General features: G+C 43.4%; 1 protein-coding gene across 1 annotated transcript in view; it reads left to right on the top strand.

The window, feature by feature from the left end:
• Nucleotides 1-20,103, top strand: part of hgo (homogentisate 1,2-dioxygenase) — a 1,123,318-nt gene extending 1,103,215 nt beyond the window's left edge. Inside the window, exon 9 of the mRNA XM_067766247.1 lies at nucleotides 19,960-20,103. Within this exon, the coding sequence (XP_067622348.1) occupies nucleotides 19,960-20,088 (129 nt within the window). The 3' untranslated portion in view covers nucleotides 20,089-20,103. The remainder of the gene's footprint in view (nucleotides 1-19,959) is intronic.
• Nucleotides 20,104-20,380: the final 277 nt, after the last annotated feature.

Genomic DNA, 20,380 nt, shown 5'->3' with positions numbered 1-20,380 from the left:
CCGGTGTTATGGTCATGTCAGGTTCATGTTTTATTTGGCTTGGATCGATTTCTATGACAGTGGCACCAGATATGTCCTGATTTGGTTACTTTAGGTGATTGAAACTCTTTAATCATTTTCCATTCATCTTTCTGAATCTTTTCTGACTATCTTTGTTGATTGAATAATTCGTTTTACACTTGTTGGAAACCATGTTCACGAATATTATCTGCAAATGACTGTGGGAGGCAGTCGAGTATTATTCTAAAACGATTAAAGTTCACTTTTACAGTGATATCAGTTAAGAATAGAGCGGTTCGAGTTATGAATCATAACTGATTATTCAAGAATAATCATATTTAAGGTACATTTTTTTACTTTCGACGATACCTTAAATTTCAAACAGAAAATGCTTGCAAATGTGAACGTTTTAGTCGTCGTGAGGTATGACATTTGAATATTTTCTTTGATCCCAATTTTCAAAAAATGCTGGCTGAAGTGTCATTTAAAAACTAACGTTAAGTACGTTTACAAAATAAGCGTTGACAAAACGTCTGAGAAAATAAAAAAGGGAAAAGCTGAAAAGCTTCCCTTTTTTTGTTTTTAATAGTTATTTCAAAATTTTGGGTGATGGGATGAATTTTGATAAATTCTGTGGGCCTCTCGCCTTTGGCCGAGTGCGTAGGTGTTCTGTGATCCTCGCTCAGGGTGAGCAGGTGAATTTGGGTTGATTTGTTGGAAATTTAAAATATAAAGGGCCGAAAGCCCTTAGATTCTGTGGCAGATCGGTTCGCCCTTCTGCGGCAGGCTTTTCTGGTGTCCTCGTTCTCGTATAACGAGTGAGTTGGGGTTGTTTCTTGAAAATTGGAAATAAAATAAGCCGAGTGCCTTTATATTCTTTGGCAGATATCGGATCTGCGTTAGGTTAGTGGTTGGCCTCGTTTCGGGTGAACGAGCGCTGGGGTTTTGGTGGATTCCCGATAGGAAAGTGTAACTTGGAATGGAGGGAGAGGAATGGAGGGATTGTTAGAAGGAGCTCTTGGTCTTCTCGCAATCCATCTCCTCCTTTGGAAGAAGAATCAGTTTGACCAAAGGTCGTCTGACTTGACCCTTCTCGGTTATGAGGTCGCTTACGCGAGCTCGGTTATCTTCGCCGGGGTGTACGTTGACGACTCGACCTAACCTCCATTCTTTGGGGGATAAGTTATCCTCTTTGAGGACAGCGAGATCTCCCACTTGTATATTTTGTTTGGGATGCTTCCACTTCACAAACTTTTGAAGTTCGGATAGATATTCGGTTTTCCATCGTTTGCGGAAAGTGGGATGGAGGGCTCTGACTTTCTGCCACCGATTGATCATCGAGGCAGAGCTCTCACCAGCATCTGGCCTGGGGTAAGCGGCTCTAGGTCCGTTGGGTCATTGGACGCCGGGCTGAGAGGCCGCGAGTTCAGGAATGCCTCGATCCGGCACAAGAGTGTGTGGAATTCCTCGAAGGTGAATTTGTGTAGTGAGGCTATCTTTTTGAAGTGGCTTTTGAACCTTTTCACTCCAGCCTCCCACAGCCCTCCCATGTGGGGCGCGCCACGTGAGCGACTGGTGGCTGTACTTCGAGACAGCATTGCCTCGGGCTTGTGAAATGAACGTTTTGAATTCCGATCGTAGGGATCGTGAAGCTCCGACAAAGTTTGTATCGATGTCGGAGTACACGTTTTTCGGACATTCGCGTCTAGATATAAAACGGGCAAAGGCCGCTAAAAATGATGGTGTGCTGATGTCAGTAGGGGCTTCCAGATGAATTGCTCGTGTGAAAAGCACACGAAAAGAAAAACATAGCCTGTGTATAGGCGACACCCCTGCCGCGGTAACGTTTAATGTCAAAGGGTCGGGCGAAGTCGACTCCAGTATTCGTGAATGCACGGCTGAATGACGTGCGTTCGCGAGAGAGAATACCCATAAGTTGGGACTGATCAAGCTTTCGGTGTATAGTGCAAACTTTGCAATTGTGAATTTTTGCCCTAATCATGGTTTTTACATTAGGTATCCAGTATGGGGTGCGTATCAGACGTAACATGAGTTGCTTTTCCCCATGCAGACTTTGTTGATGAAACATTTGGACTGTCAGACGGGATAACCTGCAGTTATATGGGAGAAGGATAGGATGGTGTTCATTAAAACTAAATCCCGTGACGCCCCGAGTCGCCCTCCTACCCGAATGATGCCATCTTGGTCTAAGTAGGGATTAAGTGAGAGTATTTCACTTTTCCCTTCAATTGGTTTTCCGGCCTTCATATCTTTATATTCTGAACTGTAATGTTGCTTCTGATTGATTTTAATTAAAAGTCGTCATCAGTCGTCGACTTCATCAGGGGAGATTAAGTGCGATATGACATGGAATGAATTTTTTGTTTCGGGGTGAGTGCTTCGGTAGAATCTCATCACATAGGATAGCACTCGTAAAACCCTTGGTAGGTCAGAAAAGCGTTGGAGAACATCGGTAGTATGCACGGTTGTCGTTGCGCAAGTCTTCGCCTTCTTTTATTCAACGGAGATGATGTAGTCACTTTCTTATGCTGGCTATTGGGAAGTGTCTTCTTGCAGCCAAAAAGGTACCTGCCACCACAACGAATTATTGACCAACTCAGACGCAGGTAATCCTCTACTGCCTAAATCTGCTGGGTTTGACTTCGAGTTCACGTGAAGCCAGTCCTTGCTTCCGACCATGTCGATGATCTTGGTGATCCGATGTGCAACGAAGGTTGACCAGGAACAGGGCATTCTTATCCATGCGAGTACGATAGTTGAATCCGTCCAAAGGTGGACCTTCGCTGGTCCCAATTTGAGGTTCCTGAAAATTGATTCTGTGATTTCCACCAAAAGCACGGCTCCGCAAAGTTCCAATCGTGGAAGAGAAAGAGTTTTCACTGGGGATACTCGAGTTTTTCTTAGCAGCAGGTTTGTCCAGATGTCATTATCCGTTTTCATGCGCATGTAAACGGCTGCTGCATAAGCCTTATCGGATGCGTCCCAAACTCCATGAATCTCGATTTCGGTTTCTGGAGAAAAATTTACCCATCTAGGTATCCTTATTTTATCGATCTCATGGTATTGGTCGGTGAAGGTTTTCCATTGTTCCAACGTACTGGTCGATACTGGTTCATCCCAAGCGGTGCCTTCTAAACAAATACTCTGCATGAGTATTTTTGCCACAATGACCATTGGTGCCAGCCATCCTAATGGAACGAAAAGTTTGGTGATTGCTGATAATATCGCTCTCTTCGTAATGTTTTCAGGATTGTCCAGCGTTCGTGCTTTAAAATAGAAGAAATCTGAGTGGGCATTCCATCGAATGCCTAATGCTTTGACCGAGCTGGTATCTTCGAATGCCAGGAAGTCCTCACTGAGCAGATCTGTGATTGTATGTCCACCCGCTAACACGTCATCTATATACATGCATTCCCGCAGTATGCTAGTCGCTGTAGGGTGTGAATTTGCTCCGCTGTCTGCCAGTTGTAGAAGCGTTCTTATCGCAAGATATGGAGCGCAATTCACTACGAATGTAACCGTCTTTAATTCGTAGAGACTAATAGGGTCATTCGGAGAAGTGCGATACACAATGCGTTGAAACTTGGTGTGATTTTCGTTCACCCAAATTTGTCGATACATCTTTTCGATGCCTCTATTGAAGACGAAACGGTATAGTCTCCATCGTAAGATAAGGGTGGGTAGATCGGCTTGTAGAACTGGGCCTCGTAGTAGAATACCATTTAAGCTAGTGCCATTCGCCGTAGGGCTTGAGGCATTAAATTCGACACGTACCTTGGTGGTTGTTATTTCTGCCTTTACAACGCGTGATGGGGCAGGAAACAGTTATCCGAATCATCGGATGGAATATTGGTTTTGATTTCTCTCATATGTCCGAGGATTTGATATTCTGATAACACTCGAACATACTCTTTCCCTAAATCTGGGTTCTTTATTAGCCGCCCCTCATTCCGGAAGAATTGAGAGCATGCACGCTTCAGGGATGGTCCTAAGTCAATATTATTAAGGTAATCCTGCCTGAATGGTAGTGACACGGTGTACCATCCACACTCATTTCGTTTCGTTGTTTCTTTAAATAGCTGTTCGCAATACTTTTCCTCTTCATTTAATATTTTATTTTTGGGCACATTTCCTACCTCCCAGAAAGCTTTCAGTTGATTGTCCAACGCATCCTCGTAGAAGGACATGATGACCTTCGTCGGATTCGGTGCTTCGATACGACTGGTTAGTATCCAACCGAACACTGTCTCTTGAGCCAGAAGTGTGTTAAGCACGTTTTTCTTAAAGCCATTTAATATGATTTGTGGATATATGTCTCCACCAAGTATGAGGTCTACGTCTTCGTTGACGTAGAACCTCTTGTCTGCATAAGTATTGCGTTGATATGGCAGGATGAAAGATTCCCAGTGAGTTTAGCTAGAACGAGAACGGGTGTAGTCAGGCTAAAGCATGGATCGACTGGTGAAAGTAATTCGATGTTGGATGCTTCTTTCACCTGAGCTGACACCGCAATTGTGATGCCTGAAATCTGGGCATACATTTTCCTCGCTGGAAAATTGATTCTGCGTTTCAGTCTTTCAGTTATAAAGGAACATTCGGACCCTGAATCAATTAATGCCCGCGCGGAAAAGTCGGTACCATTATGGTGAATGTGTACGCGAGCAGTTCCTAATAGCACACCTGTGTTGGAATTGGCATGGCAGGATTTGACATTCTGGTTTGTTTAGGCCCGAAGCCTAAATTCATATCAACTCGCGCCACCCTAATAGCACCCCTTTATCGACCACTAGTTCGCCCACATGCATGTATGTGTGTGCATAGGTAGGGTTATGTTGTCCGTACACATATACATGCATGCCGGTACAACTATGTGGGGAAGCTTCCCCTTAAAACCGGAGACTTTTTTCCGCGGTTCAACGGTTGTCCTCGACAAGGCAACCGTCTACTTTTTCAGCGATCGTTGAGCGAACCAAAGCTAACACTGTCCGAGGAGCCCCGCCACATTTTATTATACAAGGTAACTTATTGTGCTGATTTTAATTTTCACTATAATAAAGACAAATATTATAACGAGAAATATCTCTCGCCTTTCTTTTCCTTTCATTCAAATCTAACCTAAACGCAATTGTGGTGCCTCCACTCCGTTGCCGAGTTTGCGAAACACCACAATTGTACATGGTCTTTTCTCCCCGTAAAAAGGAACCAACACCTATATAAAAGATACAGTCCACATTGCGCAAAATTTCAACAAAAATTATCCTGGTGATACACAAAACCGCGACGAATCCGGTCCTTTAGGGTACATGTGCACATAACCTCACATTCATATTAAAAATCTAACACCATACGGCAGTGGCAATTTTCATTTTCTTTTCAAGCACTTTAATTTTCACTAGTTCAATCAACACAGTTTTTTACAACAGTTTTCACTGAGTTTTTACACTTTTCGTCGAGTTTTTATATCAATATATTATAGTAAAATTGAACGCTCAAGTGGCGAGTGGCCCCCCTTTGCTTCGCACAATACACATTGGAGTTGCTCCCCCCTGCTCTCTGTCTTACGGCACAAAATAATCTGCAAATAAATTAATACACACACCGATACATACATACATAAAAATTTACGTGCGGGTGGCGAGTAAGCCACATTGTTGTGTTTTACTTTTATCGTGGGAAAACCAGACGAATCGGCCAACTCTGACCCTTATAATTTAATAGCCAGATCAATATATACATATATATATAATTTGCGTGCGGTTGGCGAGTAGGTTACACCATTGCCTATTCTTCCCTTGGAAAAAAAAAATATCAGACGAGTCTGCCAAGTCTGAAATAACTAAATAAAAGCGACCTTTCAAAGCATTGTTTCCATTTTTTTGTTCAAAGAATTAATTTGTTTTTAGTTGGGTAGGAATAATTTGTTGAGAAAATGGAAAATTATGTCCGATCAGCTGAGGTAATCACAGAGTTTGAGAAACAGTACAGCCTTATTCCAGAGGAACATCATAATAAGCACACTCTTGCGATACAGCAAGAAGAGTTGCGCTCCTTATGGAAGCAGGTTAAGTCTGTGTTTGACTCACTGATGGGATCAGACGATGTCGACGCAAATGATGTGTTGGCCATCCGGAAAAAGCATATGACTACCTACTCAATATATATGCGATGCTTATCCACAGTATCTGCTGAGGCAGAGAAATTTAAAAAGGTAGAAAATAGTGCCATCTCTGAGCAAGCACCCCCAGCCGCACCTCGCGGGCATAAGATCCGCCTCCCTCCTTGCGACACGGAGATTTTCAAAGGTGATTATTTACCATGGCCAACCTTTCGTGACCTGTTTACGGCCATATACATAAATAATTCCGACCTACAGGGGGTGGAAAAACTATTCCATCTGAACAATAAGACACAGGGCGAGGCCAAAGATATTGTAAAAAAATGCCCTCTAACAAATGATGGGTTCGACATGGCCTGGAAAAACCTGTGCGAAAGGTATGAAAACAAGCGTATATTAGTCAACACGCAATTGCAAATTCTTTTTAATTTAAAGAAGGTAGAGAGTGAGTGTGGGAGCGCGTTAAAGAAATTACATAGCGATATAAACAATTGTCTATCGTCCCTCAAGTGTCACAAAATCGACACATCCAATTGGGATGCAATACTAACTTATTTGTGTTCGACAAAGTTACCGGAAAGTACCCTGGCTCTATGGGAACAAAGCATAGACCATAAAATGGACATATCTAAATGGGAAGATATGGACAAATTTCTATCAAATAGGTTTCAGACACTGGAAACAGTGTCTATCTTCACTGGCACTAACGCCCAAAAGGGCCAAAAGCCATCAAATACTCGGCATCCAACCGAAACCCCCATAAAAAGACTTGGTGCCTTCCAAACGAAGGTATCAAAACCTACTTCAAAATCAACATCTAGGGCTTTTTGTAAAATGTGCAAAGCTGAACACAGGTTACGTAATTGTCCCCGATTCTGTGATCTGACCCCAGTGGAGAGAATCAACTTCATCAAGTCCACGGGGGGATGCCTGAACTGCTTATCCCAAGGACACACAGTGACGAGGTGTACCAGTTCGTACAACTGTGCTAAATGCCACTCTCGTCACCACACGCTCCTGCATGCGGATACAGTTCAGCAAACTACGAGGCGCAATCTTTTTAAAGACGCGGATAATATCCCGTCAACTTCAGCACAAGCACAAAGAAGACAGGAATCGGGGCAACCAAATTCTTCTGCGAACCAGAATGTAAAATCCTGTCATGCTAATTCCAGCACAGGCGTGCTATTAGGAACTGCTCGCGTACACATTCATCATAATGGTACCGACTTCTCCGCGCGGGCACTAATTGATTCAGGGTCTGAATGCTCTTTCATGACAGAAAGACTAAAACGCAGAATCAATTTGCCGGCAAGGAAAATGCATGCCCAAGTTTCAGGCATCACCAACGCAGTATCTGATCAAGTTAAAGAGGCATCCACCATCGAGCTACGTTCACCAGTGGACCCATGCTTTAGCTTGACTACTCCTGTTCTAATTTTAGCCAAACTAACTGGGAATCTGCCATCCTGCCATATCGAAACAATGACTATGCAGGCATTCCCAGACTTAGTTTTGGCAACCAAGAGGTTCTACGTCAATGAAGATGTAGACCTCATACTTGGTGGATATATATATCCCCAAATTATACTAAGCGGTCTAAAAAAGAATGTACTAAATACACTTCTGGCCCAAGAGACAGTGTTCGGTTGGATACTAACCGGTCGTATTGAAGCACCGAATCCAACAAAGAACATAGTGTCGTTTTACAACGAAGTCGCGCTGGACAACCAACTAAAAGCTTTCTGGGATTTAGAAAATTTGCCAAAAGGCAAAAGCATTAATGCAGATGACGCATATTGCGAAAAACTGTATAAAGAAACAACAAGAAGAAACGAAGATGGGAGGTACATAGTATCCCTCCCATTCAAGCAAGGCTACTCAGAAGAGTTGAGTTTAGGAGGATCTCTTAAGCGCGCATTCTCACAATATAATCGAAACGAGTCCCGGTTAATAAAAAATCCGGACTTAGGGAAAGAATATATTAGGGTACTCTCAGAATACGAGACTCTTGGACATATGAAAAAAATCAGCAGTGTCGTCGCGGCAGATGAAACAAATAATTACTTTCTGCCACACCACGCCGTTGTCAAAGCAGAAAGTATAACGACGAAAGTCCGAGTCGTTTTCAATGCCTCAAGCCCGACGGCTAATGGCACCAGTCTAAACGACATTCTCTTACCTGGTCCAATACTACAAGCAGATCTCCCAATTCTTATTCTACGTTGGAGACTCTATCGATATGTCTTTAATAGCGATATAGAGAAAATGTATAGGCAAATTTGGATGGATGCCAACCATACCAAATTTCAGAGGATTGTTTTCCGAAAAGCCATTAGTGAACCAATAGGCCTCTACGAGTTAAAGACTGTAACGTTCGGAGTTAACTGCGCTCCATACCTGGCCATCAGAACGCTTCTACAGCTAGCTGACGATGTGGAAAATTTCCATCCAACAGCATCGAGCATCCTGCGAGAATGCATGTACGTAGACGACGTATTAGCGGGAGGACACACCACCGCATCGACCATTAAGGCAAGGGATGAAATACGACAAGTACTACAGTCAGCTGGTTTTCCACTTCGGAAATGGACATCAAACTCGGAGGCAGTTCTAAAAGACATCCCGAAAACTGATCGACTAAGCGAAGACTTTCTGGCGTTCGAAGACACCAGCACCGTGAAGGCATTGGGCATAAGATGGAATGCGCACTCCGATCTCTTTTATTTTAAAGCAGGACCACAGGAGGATCCAGAAAATCTAACTAAGCGAGAAATATTGTCAGCCATCGCCAAGCTGTTCGACCCATTAGGGTGGCTCGCCCCAATGGTCATAGTGGCGAAAATATTAATGCAGAATATTTGGTTAGAAGGCACCGGATTGGATGAGCCTGTCTCACCAAATACATTAGAACGGTGGAAAACCTTCACCCAACACTATGGCGAAATAGATAACATACGGATACCGCGGTGGGTAAATTTTTCCCCGGAAGGCGAAATAGAAATCCACGGTTTCTGTGACGCTTCCGAGAAAGCATATGCTGCAGCGATATATATGCGCGTAAAAAGAGACGATCAGGTTTTCATACACTTACTCTTAGCAAAAACCAGAGTAGCTCCAGTGAAAACCATCTCGCTACCACGGGTTCGAATCGAGCACGTTTAGAACTCTGCGGCGCCGTGCTTCTCGCAGAAATGATGGAATCAATATTCCGAAATATTCATTTGGGACCAGTAAAACTTCACCTCTGGACGGACTCAACCATCGTACTCGCATGGATACGCAAGCCGCCCTGTACTTGGTCAACCTTCGTCGCACATCGAATCACCAAGATCCTCGATATGGTCGGTAATAAGGACTGGCTTCACGTTGCCTCGGAATCTAACCCGGCGGATTTAGGAAGCAAAGGACTTCTAGCGTCAGATTTGGTCAACAATTCGTTGTGGTGGCATGGTCCTTCTTGGCTACAAGAAGACAATTCTCACTGGCCAGCACAAGATGCCGATTACAACACGTCCGTTGAGGAAAAGAGGGCACAATCGTATGCCACGACAAGGGTAGATCATACAGATATTCTTGACCGATTTTCAGATTTGCCACGAGCTTTGAAAGCCTTATCTTATGTTAGGAGATTCTATAAAAGAACGCATCCTAAAATCAAAGCAGTGTTCCAAGAAAAGTCGTGCATAATCCCAGTCGATGAGATTAAGGCAACGACTCAAGCCTTAATACGAGTCTGCCAGAAACAATTTTACGGTACCGAATATTTAAAATTAAAGAATAGGGAACCTATTGATCGGAAGAGTGAAATCCTGTCACTCAACCCATACATCGACAAAGATGATATTATCAGAACAGGAGGGCGTCTAGGGGCTTCAAAAGACATGTCATACAACGAGCGGCATCCGATCATCTTGCCTTACAATTGCAGGCTGTCTCGCCTTGCAGTCATGATGATTCATCATGATTCCATTCATGGCGAGAACCAGCTCATGCTCCGCTTTATTCGCACCCAGTATTGGATTCCGAATGTCAAGACAATGATCAGAGCCATCATCCACAATTGCAAAACCTGCATTATTCACAGGAAGCAGGCGCAGTCCCAACTTATGGGACCCTTCCCTGCGAACGTACTACTTTTACTCGCGCGTTCACCAATACCGGGGTAGATTTCGCGGGGCCTTTCGACATCAAAAGCTACCGCGGTAGGGGATGTCGACTGTCCAAAGGCTACGTATGCCTCTTTGTTTGTTTCTCCACTAAGGCCATCCACCTAGAAGCCACTAGTGATCTGAGCACCCCATGCTTCCTCGCAGCCTTTTCGCGTTTTATCGCGAGAAGAGGTCGTCCAAAAAACATCTACTCCGACAATGTTACGAACTTTGTCGGAGCTTCCAGATCTCTACGATCGGAATTCAAAGCCTTCCTGGCAGAAAGCCGAGACAAAACAGTCTCCAAGTATAGCCATCAAGCATTAACTTGGCATTTTATTCCCGCCGGCGCTCCACATATGGGCGCCTGTGGGAAGCGGGAGTAAAGAGCTTCAAAAGCCACTTCAAAAAGGTCGCTTCTCTCCATAAATATACCATGGAGGAGTTCCAAACCCTTTTGTGCCGGATCGAGGCATGCCTAAATTCACGGCATCTCAGCCCGGCGTCCAATGACCCGACGGACCTGGAGCCACTAACCCCAGGACATTTCCTAACTGGCAGCCATCTTCTGGCGCCGCCAGAACCGAAGGCGAACGAAAGTCCTGCCTCCATGATAAATAGATGGCAGAAGCTCAAGGCCCTCCATCAAACCTTCTGCCGGCGATGGAAAGCCGAATATTTATCCGAACTTCAAAAGCGTGTGAAGTGGAAACACCCCAGACAAAATATACAAGTGGGAGATAAGTTGTCCTCTTTAAGGAGGTTAGGTAGAGTCGTCAACGTCCACCCCGGCGAAGATAACCGAGTACGTGTAGTCGACCTCATAACCGAGAAGGGTCAAGTCAGACGACCTTTGGTCAAACTGATCCTTCTTCCTACGGAGATATATTGTGAAAGGACCACGAGTTCCTCTTAACAATCCTTCCGTTCCTCCCCATCCCTCCTTTCCGAAAAATCAACCCCAGCTCTCGTTCCCCCGAAACGAGGCCAACCAACAACCCTAGGGCAGATTCGCATCTGCCACCGAAACCAAAGGCATTCTCCGGCCCATTCAATTTTTAAATTTTCAAAAAAAAAAATATCACTCGTTCTCCCATAACGAGGATACCAGAAAAGCCCTAACGCAGATCCCCCCTCTGCCACAAAACACTTTTTTTTAATTCTTAAAAAATCAACCCCAAAATTCACTCGCTCACCCCGAGCGAGGACACCAGAAACCTAATACAGCGCTGTGAACATCCTTAAAAAAGTTTGGCAATTGCACTGCCGGGAAAACTTAAATATAATGATATATAGTCCATGCGTAAGTCAAAAAAATTAACAAATATTCCTCTCAATATAAAATCTAAACTAAATTTGCATATTTTTTACATGGGATTATGAATCGGTTTCTCAGATCAGATAGTATTGATAATTCGGTGATAATCAAAATGAATGCAGAGTCTAAATCATCCGCAATTTAATTTGTGTTACTTCTTCAAATTTTCATAGTTTTCACTCCACGAGCTGTTGCTTACATGTCGCATGGTACGGCACTTTGACAATAGTGAATTTAGTTTTCGGTAAATTGTCTTCAAGAATGGACTCAACCTCGCCAAGTTGACACTGTTGGCTCTTCGGCACCTTTCCTTCATCTGGTGAAGCAGCATGGGACCGGGTGCGCACAGTTACGACAACTGGCTTCACATTCTCCAGACCTACTCCCGTTTACGTACACATTTTTATAAGGTAATGATCTTCCCCCTGATTACAAGCGTTTTGGCATACTACGCAAACGGCTTCCTAAAGTGCCAATCATGGCGCTAACCGCTACGGCTACACTCCGCGGACGCACTGATATCCTACGTCAATTGCATTGGGCACATCCTAAATGGGTTTTACCCAGGTTTAATCGTAGCAATTTAAGTAAATTTCAGTGTTGCCGACACGGGGTGTTAGTACATTAGAGGATATACAAGCCTTCCTAAGAGGACGCTCATCTAATTGGAGTGGTATAATTTATTGTTTATCGCGTAAGAAATGTGAAGAGCTGGCAAATAAATTACATGCAGCTGGCATAAAATCGCTAGCGTATCATGCGGTTCGCCCTTCTGCCGGTTTAACAGATACTCTACGTGAGACGCGTCAAAAGGATTGGTTGAGTGGTAAAGTGCGTGTGCTTTGCGCAACAATAGCTTTCGGAATGGGTATTTATAACCCAGACGTACGTTTGTGTTGCACTACTCGTTACCAATAGCCATTGAAGGCTATTACCAAGAAGCAGGACCTGCAGCTCACTGTTTACGTTACTATAATTACCGCGGATATGACGCGTATGAAGAAATTATTGGACTTGGATAACACGGTTGCAATGGATGTAAAGAAGCTACATGTAGAGAACTAGAGAGATACTGTGAAAATGTAACAGATTGTCGACGTGCTCACCAGCTAGATTTTTAGTGAGCATTTTACGAGTGAACAATGTCTGGAACGAAGAGATACAGCATGCGATAATTGTCTTAAAAAGCAAAGTTACCAGGAAATTAATATGCTGGAACAGTGCCGAAAAGATGCGCGTGCTGTTAAGGACATATGTAGGGGGCGGGCGGGTTTCACTCGTCTACACATAGTTGAGGTGCGGCTGGCAATGCAAGGAATGTAATTTGTTTTTATTTTACAAATTTTAAGTGAAATTCCAATTAAATAAGAGAAACGTCTGAAAAATATTTAGATAACGCAATGAGCTCCTCCCCAAGTGTTATCACCGATTGGAAGGGTCTGTGGCAATTGGTATCCGGCATACACCACGAGACACCAGAGAGCACAGGGCGTGAAGAGCTGTTGAATATATCCAAGGAGCTGCAAGACGGTGTGCTACAATTTCGCAAAAAATCTGCTTCAAATGTGAAATTAGAAGATTTGTTGAAGGAGAGGAAACAGCTGAAATTACTGCCATTCACGCAGAACTTGCAAGAGCTATTGGATTTAGAATCGCAACAATGTTGGAAGATACTCTGTTGCTATCTAACAAATGAATATCGTGGTTCAGCAAGCTCATTGGCCACACATTTCATCAGAAAGTAATATGAGCAAACTGATCGATGACATATGGGGCTATTACACACTCGAACGCATAATTGTATTAAAAATCGTTAAAAATATGCTACTTTGTCTACAAAGTTCCAAATCATCCATACCACACTCAATACAAAGAACTTTTAAATAAAATAACATTACCTAAACTACGCAATTCGTATCTCAATCAATTGGAGCAACTAATCAACGAGTATCCACCGATTAGGTGGCTAATGGTGAATTTTTCGATTATCATGCGCGTTTAATTGTTTGGTCAGAGGGAAATGCGCGAGAAATTAATGAAGTTACTCACATTTTGCTACTCATTTGTGAACTTTTGCCATTTCAACTGTTTTAGACAACATACATTTGGGCGTCGACAAAGTTATTTTGGTAAACATTTACATAATGAAATAAGAACACGTTTGGCTTATTCAGAGACTATTCTGCTATTGAATAGTATTGATTTGGCAGATAATGCTTCAACATTGGCACTCAATATTATTGAGTCTTTTAGATAAAGAAATAATAAGAATGTATCATAATCCTGCAAATGGTCCACTACTTTTGGCATGGATGTTTCTAAAAGTGCGCTTTACAAAAGCTTTCGAAGACGAGGCAGCCTTCTTGCCTTGCCAACTGATCGGCAAACGTGCTATTGAATTGAGATGTTTCGAATATTTGTATAATATGCTAACATGTTCTATGTTTAAGGATGACAGCTTAGTATCACGCATCACCCGAAGAACTGTTAACAATATGCTTACATACATGTGCGATTTGTTTGATGGTGATGGCTCCTGTGCACGCCATCCTTACATATATGAATTGCTATGTGGCCGTCATTGGCAAAGGTTTTTTGTGCTGAAAGGGTCTCTAGTTAAACGCATCGTAGATTCCGGTCATGATAAAGCGGTACATCATGGCGTTCTAAAAGATTGGGACAAATCAGATGTATAACGTTTAATGCGCAAAATTGTTCTGGAAGGATTACTACGTGAGGACCTAATATTTTCCAATGATACTCCACAAGCTTACGTTTTTTGTTGGGTCCAACGATATATACGCTTATGCAAGATAGCATAATACTCACATTTGTACTTTCCCGTAAAGATGCTCCGAAACGTGCCCTTCCTGTGTTCGGTGGTGCAGCGGCTTCGCCAAAAGATCCAGCAGCAGCTGGTACAGCCCAATTGCGTGCCATTTACGAACGCTGATACTCGGATCTATTAGATTTGTGCCGTACAACAGCTGCTGCACATAGTTTCACAAGGGCTAGTATCATGAATATACAAGCATTAAAAGCGATGTCCGAAAACAGTTCCAGAATCAGAAAGTGATATGTTGGGCATTCCCCATGTAACCAAACCTAATTTTGACAAATGCAGTAGTAAAAATATTAAGAAATTACGCTGCAAAGAAACTGTGCCTTTTAATGGATTTGGAAGATGCTCATCAGCGAAAAGCTAGCGATCAAACATCCACAAAAGCGCGTGCACATTATTTGCCCAAAATGTACGTTGGATAATTTCATTTTCTTTTTTTTCACTCACTCTCCACGATGCGTCAACGCGCAAATACCTCCACAATGCAATTAATAGTATTAGGTACGCCAGCCACGCGCTGTAGTAGAAAAAAAGGAAGCAACGGGAAAACCATACGATGTATTTCCCGTTGTCCCAATTCATAGGAATTTTACATGCTATAAACGAGTGTATGTATAAATGTCCGATTCATTTTTTTCTTTATATATATATGCTTGGTAAACTTATACCAGTGCCCGGACGTTTAAACCAAGACAAAATGTGGGTACCAAAATATGAAAGTAGTAGTAGAGTGGTTTTTTTCTCTTTTTCTCAGAAAGCAATAGCTGCATTTTATACATGTACCCAAAACAAAATATATGGAAATTTGTATAGACTCAGCATATGCCTTAGGATACTCACTAGTTCCTGAAATATACAAGCAAAAAAAAAAAAAAAATAATAATAAATAAATGTAAGGCGCGATAACCTCCGAAGAGATCTAAGGCCGAGCTCCGCAAAAAGTTAACGAAACGTCTAATCACAACAATAGTTTTCCAAAGTACCAAAATAACCGATTTCAGCATGTCATCGTTTACGTAAAACTTCTTATTGTCCTTCAAATTATTCACAAAACAAAAAAAAAAGGGCTACTTATCTCATCAAAAATTTATTTCTTGTTTAAAGTTGTTCACAAAGTTTTTCAAAAATTGACTGATTTAATCAGTATCCCCTCCTAATGTTACTTGGGTGGGCTCGGCAATTAAATACTGTAAAATGATCGCAGTATACGTTTTCAGTGCGAAAATACTGAAATATTGGTGGAATCCAAGTTTTGGTGGCAGAAGTAGTAGAAAATGAAAATGAGTCAGAAAAGTTAGTAAATGTACCAATGCGGTAAGATCCGTGCACTGACTGCCCATATACTTGTACCAACGTATGTACATATACGCCGAGTTTTAAATGTACATTATATTAGGGATGCATAAAAGTATGCAAACGGGTACCCAAAAACCCGTTTCTGGCAAATCGGTATCGGAGCCAAATACACTTCGGGAACCGTGCCTTTTAATAAAGACCATCAATAAAACCGGCCTACAAGCGTACTTGGGGAAGAGTTGCTCAAATAATCGAAGGGCAATACAAAAGAATGGTACATTCGACAAAGTTTTCTCCTCGTCCAAAACGAAGATTTTTTCTTTTTTCTTTTTATAGCATAAAATTTTGCTGACCAAACATTTTTTTTGTGGCGGGCAGGAAAGTTGTTGGTTTTTAGCACCAACAACACAAATAACAACGACTCGAAAGATCCCACAATAAACACTCTCTACCCGGTTCGGTACCAAAATGTGAGTACCAAGCAACTTAAATGTCAATTTTTCTGCAGCACTAGTATGCCTGACTAGCTGAAGCGCTACCGGATGACACAAAATTAAACAGAATAAGGCACTAATGAACCAGGCACATAACGTGCGGGGAAAGAAGCAACGCACATAACGTACGCGAGATGAATATTCTCGTAGGCATTTAAACATGTTCACCCTACTCACGCGCGAAATTTCAAAAGCGCCGATAATGGAATAGGGGCCTACTCGCCGCCGAACGCGTAACATGGTCCTAATAAATCAACAAGTTCCCTTTATTTTTATTCCATCTTCTCTAAATAGAATGACTCGTTACGCTTCGCTACGAAAGAGAACCGAGCGCCAGGCCGCTCGTTACCCAAAGCCGTGCCATTTATGCGACGCGAAACATCCCATCAGGTCATGCCCGATATACCGCGCGAAGTTCCCGCTGCAACGACTGCGCGAAATTATAAAGGCCAAGTACTGCCAAAATTGCCTTTCAATGGTACATCGCGCCAAAGACTGCACGAGCAAAGGAAAGTGCCGAAGATGTGGTAGCAATCATCATACCACGCTGCACCTTTCCATGTAGGACTTGTCGTCCGAACCAGAGCCGCCGAAGAGCTGGTATCAGCTAGTCATGGAAGAAGAGGGAGAAGGTTTTGAGCGGATGCCTACGATGCAAGAGGTGGACGACGGGACGATGGATGAGGCGCTGTCTCTCCACGCGTCCGAGTCGGCCTTTGCAGAAGAACCACAACTGCCATCCGTGAGTGGAGCGGGCTCCCATATAGTAAATTCCGACACTAGGGGATCGGACCCACGGCCGTTCCGACCCCTATTAGCACACGAACGACGAGGAAAAAGTGGAGCGGAACCACGGCCGTTCCGCCCACCTACGCAACAACGCACGCAAGCACATCGACCAACGCGTGATCGTAGACTGGCCCCTCGGCCGCGCCAGCTACACGCGATACCAAACGTGAAGGACGATCATCGAGACGGTAGACTGGCCACTCGGCCGCGCCAGCTACCTCAATACAGCTCATTCCGGAACGGGGTCATTCCGGCCCGCGCCTCAGCCGGCCCAACCCTTCGGCCAATGGCTGCTCTGGCGCCGACTGCGATCGTGAAGGTGGAAGCCGGAGGGCGTCTGCACCTCATTGGTGCCCTAATAGACGCATGTTCCCCCCGCACAACGATCGACCGCAGGCTGGCGCGAGAGTTAGCACTGCCGACGGCGAAACCGGCTGTTTTATTCGCTTTAGAGGCAAACATGGGCAGAGTAAGACGGTGACGACTCACGCAGTCTGCGTCGACGACTTCAGGCGCGTCAGTCCAAATTACAACGTCGACCCCAGCGTCGCGGCTCCTTACGAGCACATCCGACTTGCGGACCCCCATTTTTATGCGTCCACCCCAATTCGCCTCGTTCTTGGCGGCGACGTCTACGCCGAAATCATGACGTCCGGCACATTACCACCATCTTTTGGATCGCTGCTCGCGCAAAGCACGATCTTCGGGTGGGTGCTTTCGGGGACACACCCGATCTAGCATACCCTAACGGTTATTTAGGTCTACTAATTAGTTTATTGTAAGTTTCAACATGTAAATTGTACATTTCCCAAAATAAATGAAGTTTATATGAATGGCAAAAAATATATGTTACGGTTTCCATTAATTTTTTGTTCTATCGTCCTAGATCTAGGTCACGGCGGAGGCAAGGAGGATGCCGTCGCGATGTCCGGCGCGCACCGTTTAATTTAGAATCTAGTTTTAAGACAAATCGTGGTCGGGCCGCTCGGGCGGAGTCTGAGCTGTTGCGTATCGCAAAGGGGCCGGCATGTTTAGGCCCGAAGCCTAAATTCATATCAACTCGCGCCACCCTAATAGCACCCCTTTATCGACCACTAGTTCGCCCACATGCATGTATGTGTGTGCATAGGTAGGGTTATGTTGTCCGTACACATATACATGCATGCCGGTACAACTATATGGGGAAGCTTCCCCTTAAAACCGGAGACTTTTTCCGCGGTTCAACGGTTGTCCTCGACAAGGCAACCGTCTACTTTTTCAGCGATCGTTGAGCGAACCAGAGCTAACACTGTCCGAGGAGCCCCGCCACATTTTATTATACAAGGTACGTTATTGTGCTGATTTTAATTTTCACTATAATAAAGACAAATATTATAACGAGAAATATCTCTCGCCTTTCTTTTCCTTTCATTCAAATCTAACCTAAACGCAATTGTGGTGCCTCCACTCCGTTGCAGAGTTTGCGAAACACCACAATTGTACAGGTTCGTAGAGAAAGGTGGTTGTCCCGACTCCTGTCTTTTCCGTGCCTGTGCCGAAGTTGATGGGGTATTATCCGCATCTTTGAAAGGGTTATGTACCGCAGTTTTTGAAGTGTATCCGCATGCAGGAGCGTGTGGTGACGAGAGTGGCATTTGGAACAGTTATCCGAACTGGTGCACCTCGTCACTGTGTGTCCTGGTGATAAACAGTTCAGGCAGCCATTGGTGGATTTAACGAATTTAATCCATCTACCGGGGTTAAATCGCAAAAGCGTGAAAATTTGCGTAATCTGTGCTCCGTAGATTCGCACATTTTATACATTGAATTTGTTGTTTGCTTGGATACTTTTATTTGAAAAACACCAAGTCTTTTCGTAGGGGTTTCTGTCGATTGTCGCGACGCGCCTGATTTTTGCACTTGAGAAGTGGCATGCCCTGTGAAACCAGACACAATTTCAAGTGTTTGAAATCGATCAGATAGAAATTTGTCCATACCCTCCCACTAGGATATGTCCGTTTTGTGATCAATGCGCTGCTCCCATAGAGCCAACGTATTCTCGGGTAATTTTGTCGAGCATAAATAGTTGATGATCGCATCCCGATTTGAAACATCTATCTGATGGGTTTTTAGGCATGCCAAACAATTATTTATGTCGCGCTGTAAAGATTTAATTGAGCTTCCGCACTCGCTATCTATCTTTTTCAGATTAAACAAAATTTGTATTTGTGAGTTTACGAGAATCCGTTTATTCTCGTATCTCTCACATATGTAGGTTTTTCCAGGCTGTCTCGAAGCCTTCGTTTGTCAGGGGACATTTCTTGACGATGTCCTTTGTCTCACTTTGTGTATTTTCGTTAAGGTTGAACAACTTTTCTACCGGGCTTAGGCGACTGTTGTTTTTGTAGATGGCCGTGAACAGGTCCCGAAATGTTGGCCACGATAGGTAGTCACCTTTGAGTACCTCAGTATCGCAAGCTGGCATGCGGATACTATGTTCGCGCGCGCGTTCTGCTTCACGTCGAACCTCCCTATCTTTTTCCTGCTTCAATTTAGCTTCAAGTTCAACCATGTTAGATATGCATCCGCGGAATACGGCATATGCCGTCTTATGCTTGATCTTGACCACTGACATTTTTTTGCTTCATGCGTGTCAGAGTCAAGTAACTCATCGGGGGCGGTTTCTGTTTTTTCCACTTAGCTTTCAACTCTTTTTGCTGTATTGCAAGAGTGTGTACTGTGCATAGCCGCACTTATATCATTAAAGTCGGCCTCGAACTCGGTTTTTCGATCGGCCAACCTGATATAAGCTTCCATATTTCTGGATGAAAAGTTTTGAGCGAATTAAAGTGAGGAATATAATCTTGAATAAACTAAGCGAAGCACTCAACCAACCGATTAAAATACAAAAAAACACTTTATTTAACGCTTTCAATATGTTTATTTCTTTACAGACTTTGCAGCTTACTTTGTACCGAGAAATCGGGGAGAAGGGCAGAGCAACAACAACGTCTTTTGTGGAAATCATGGGGCCACTCTCCACTTCAACGTTCAAAGTTGTTATAAATAAGGCCGAGCGCTGATATAAAACTCGACGAAAAGTGTGAAACCGTGAAATAAATCTTATGCAACAAAGAACAAAACTGCGTAACAAAGATTGATTAGAAAAATTAGTGAAAATAATAGTGACGCAAAAATAAACTGAAATTTTCCGCAATCGAATGGCGTGAAATTTTTGTGAAAGTGAGGTAATGTGACAACGTTAATGTGACGCGTTTGCACTTAATTTTCTTTTCGACACTTAAAATGTTTCACAATTTTCGCGGTTAATTACAATCACTACGCATGTGGCACTTTGAATAGGTTTTATACACT

This window comes from Eurosta solidaginis, chromosome 2 (assembly GCF_040869045.1).
Source record: "Eurosta solidaginis isolate ZX-2024a chromosome 2, ASM4086904v1, whole genome shotgun sequence".
NCBI lineage: Eukaryota > Metazoa > Arthropoda > Insecta > Diptera > Tephritidae > Eurosta > Eurosta solidaginis.
Note: the sequence above shows the minus strand (reverse complement) of the source record. Positions and strands in the feature narration are given on the sequence as shown.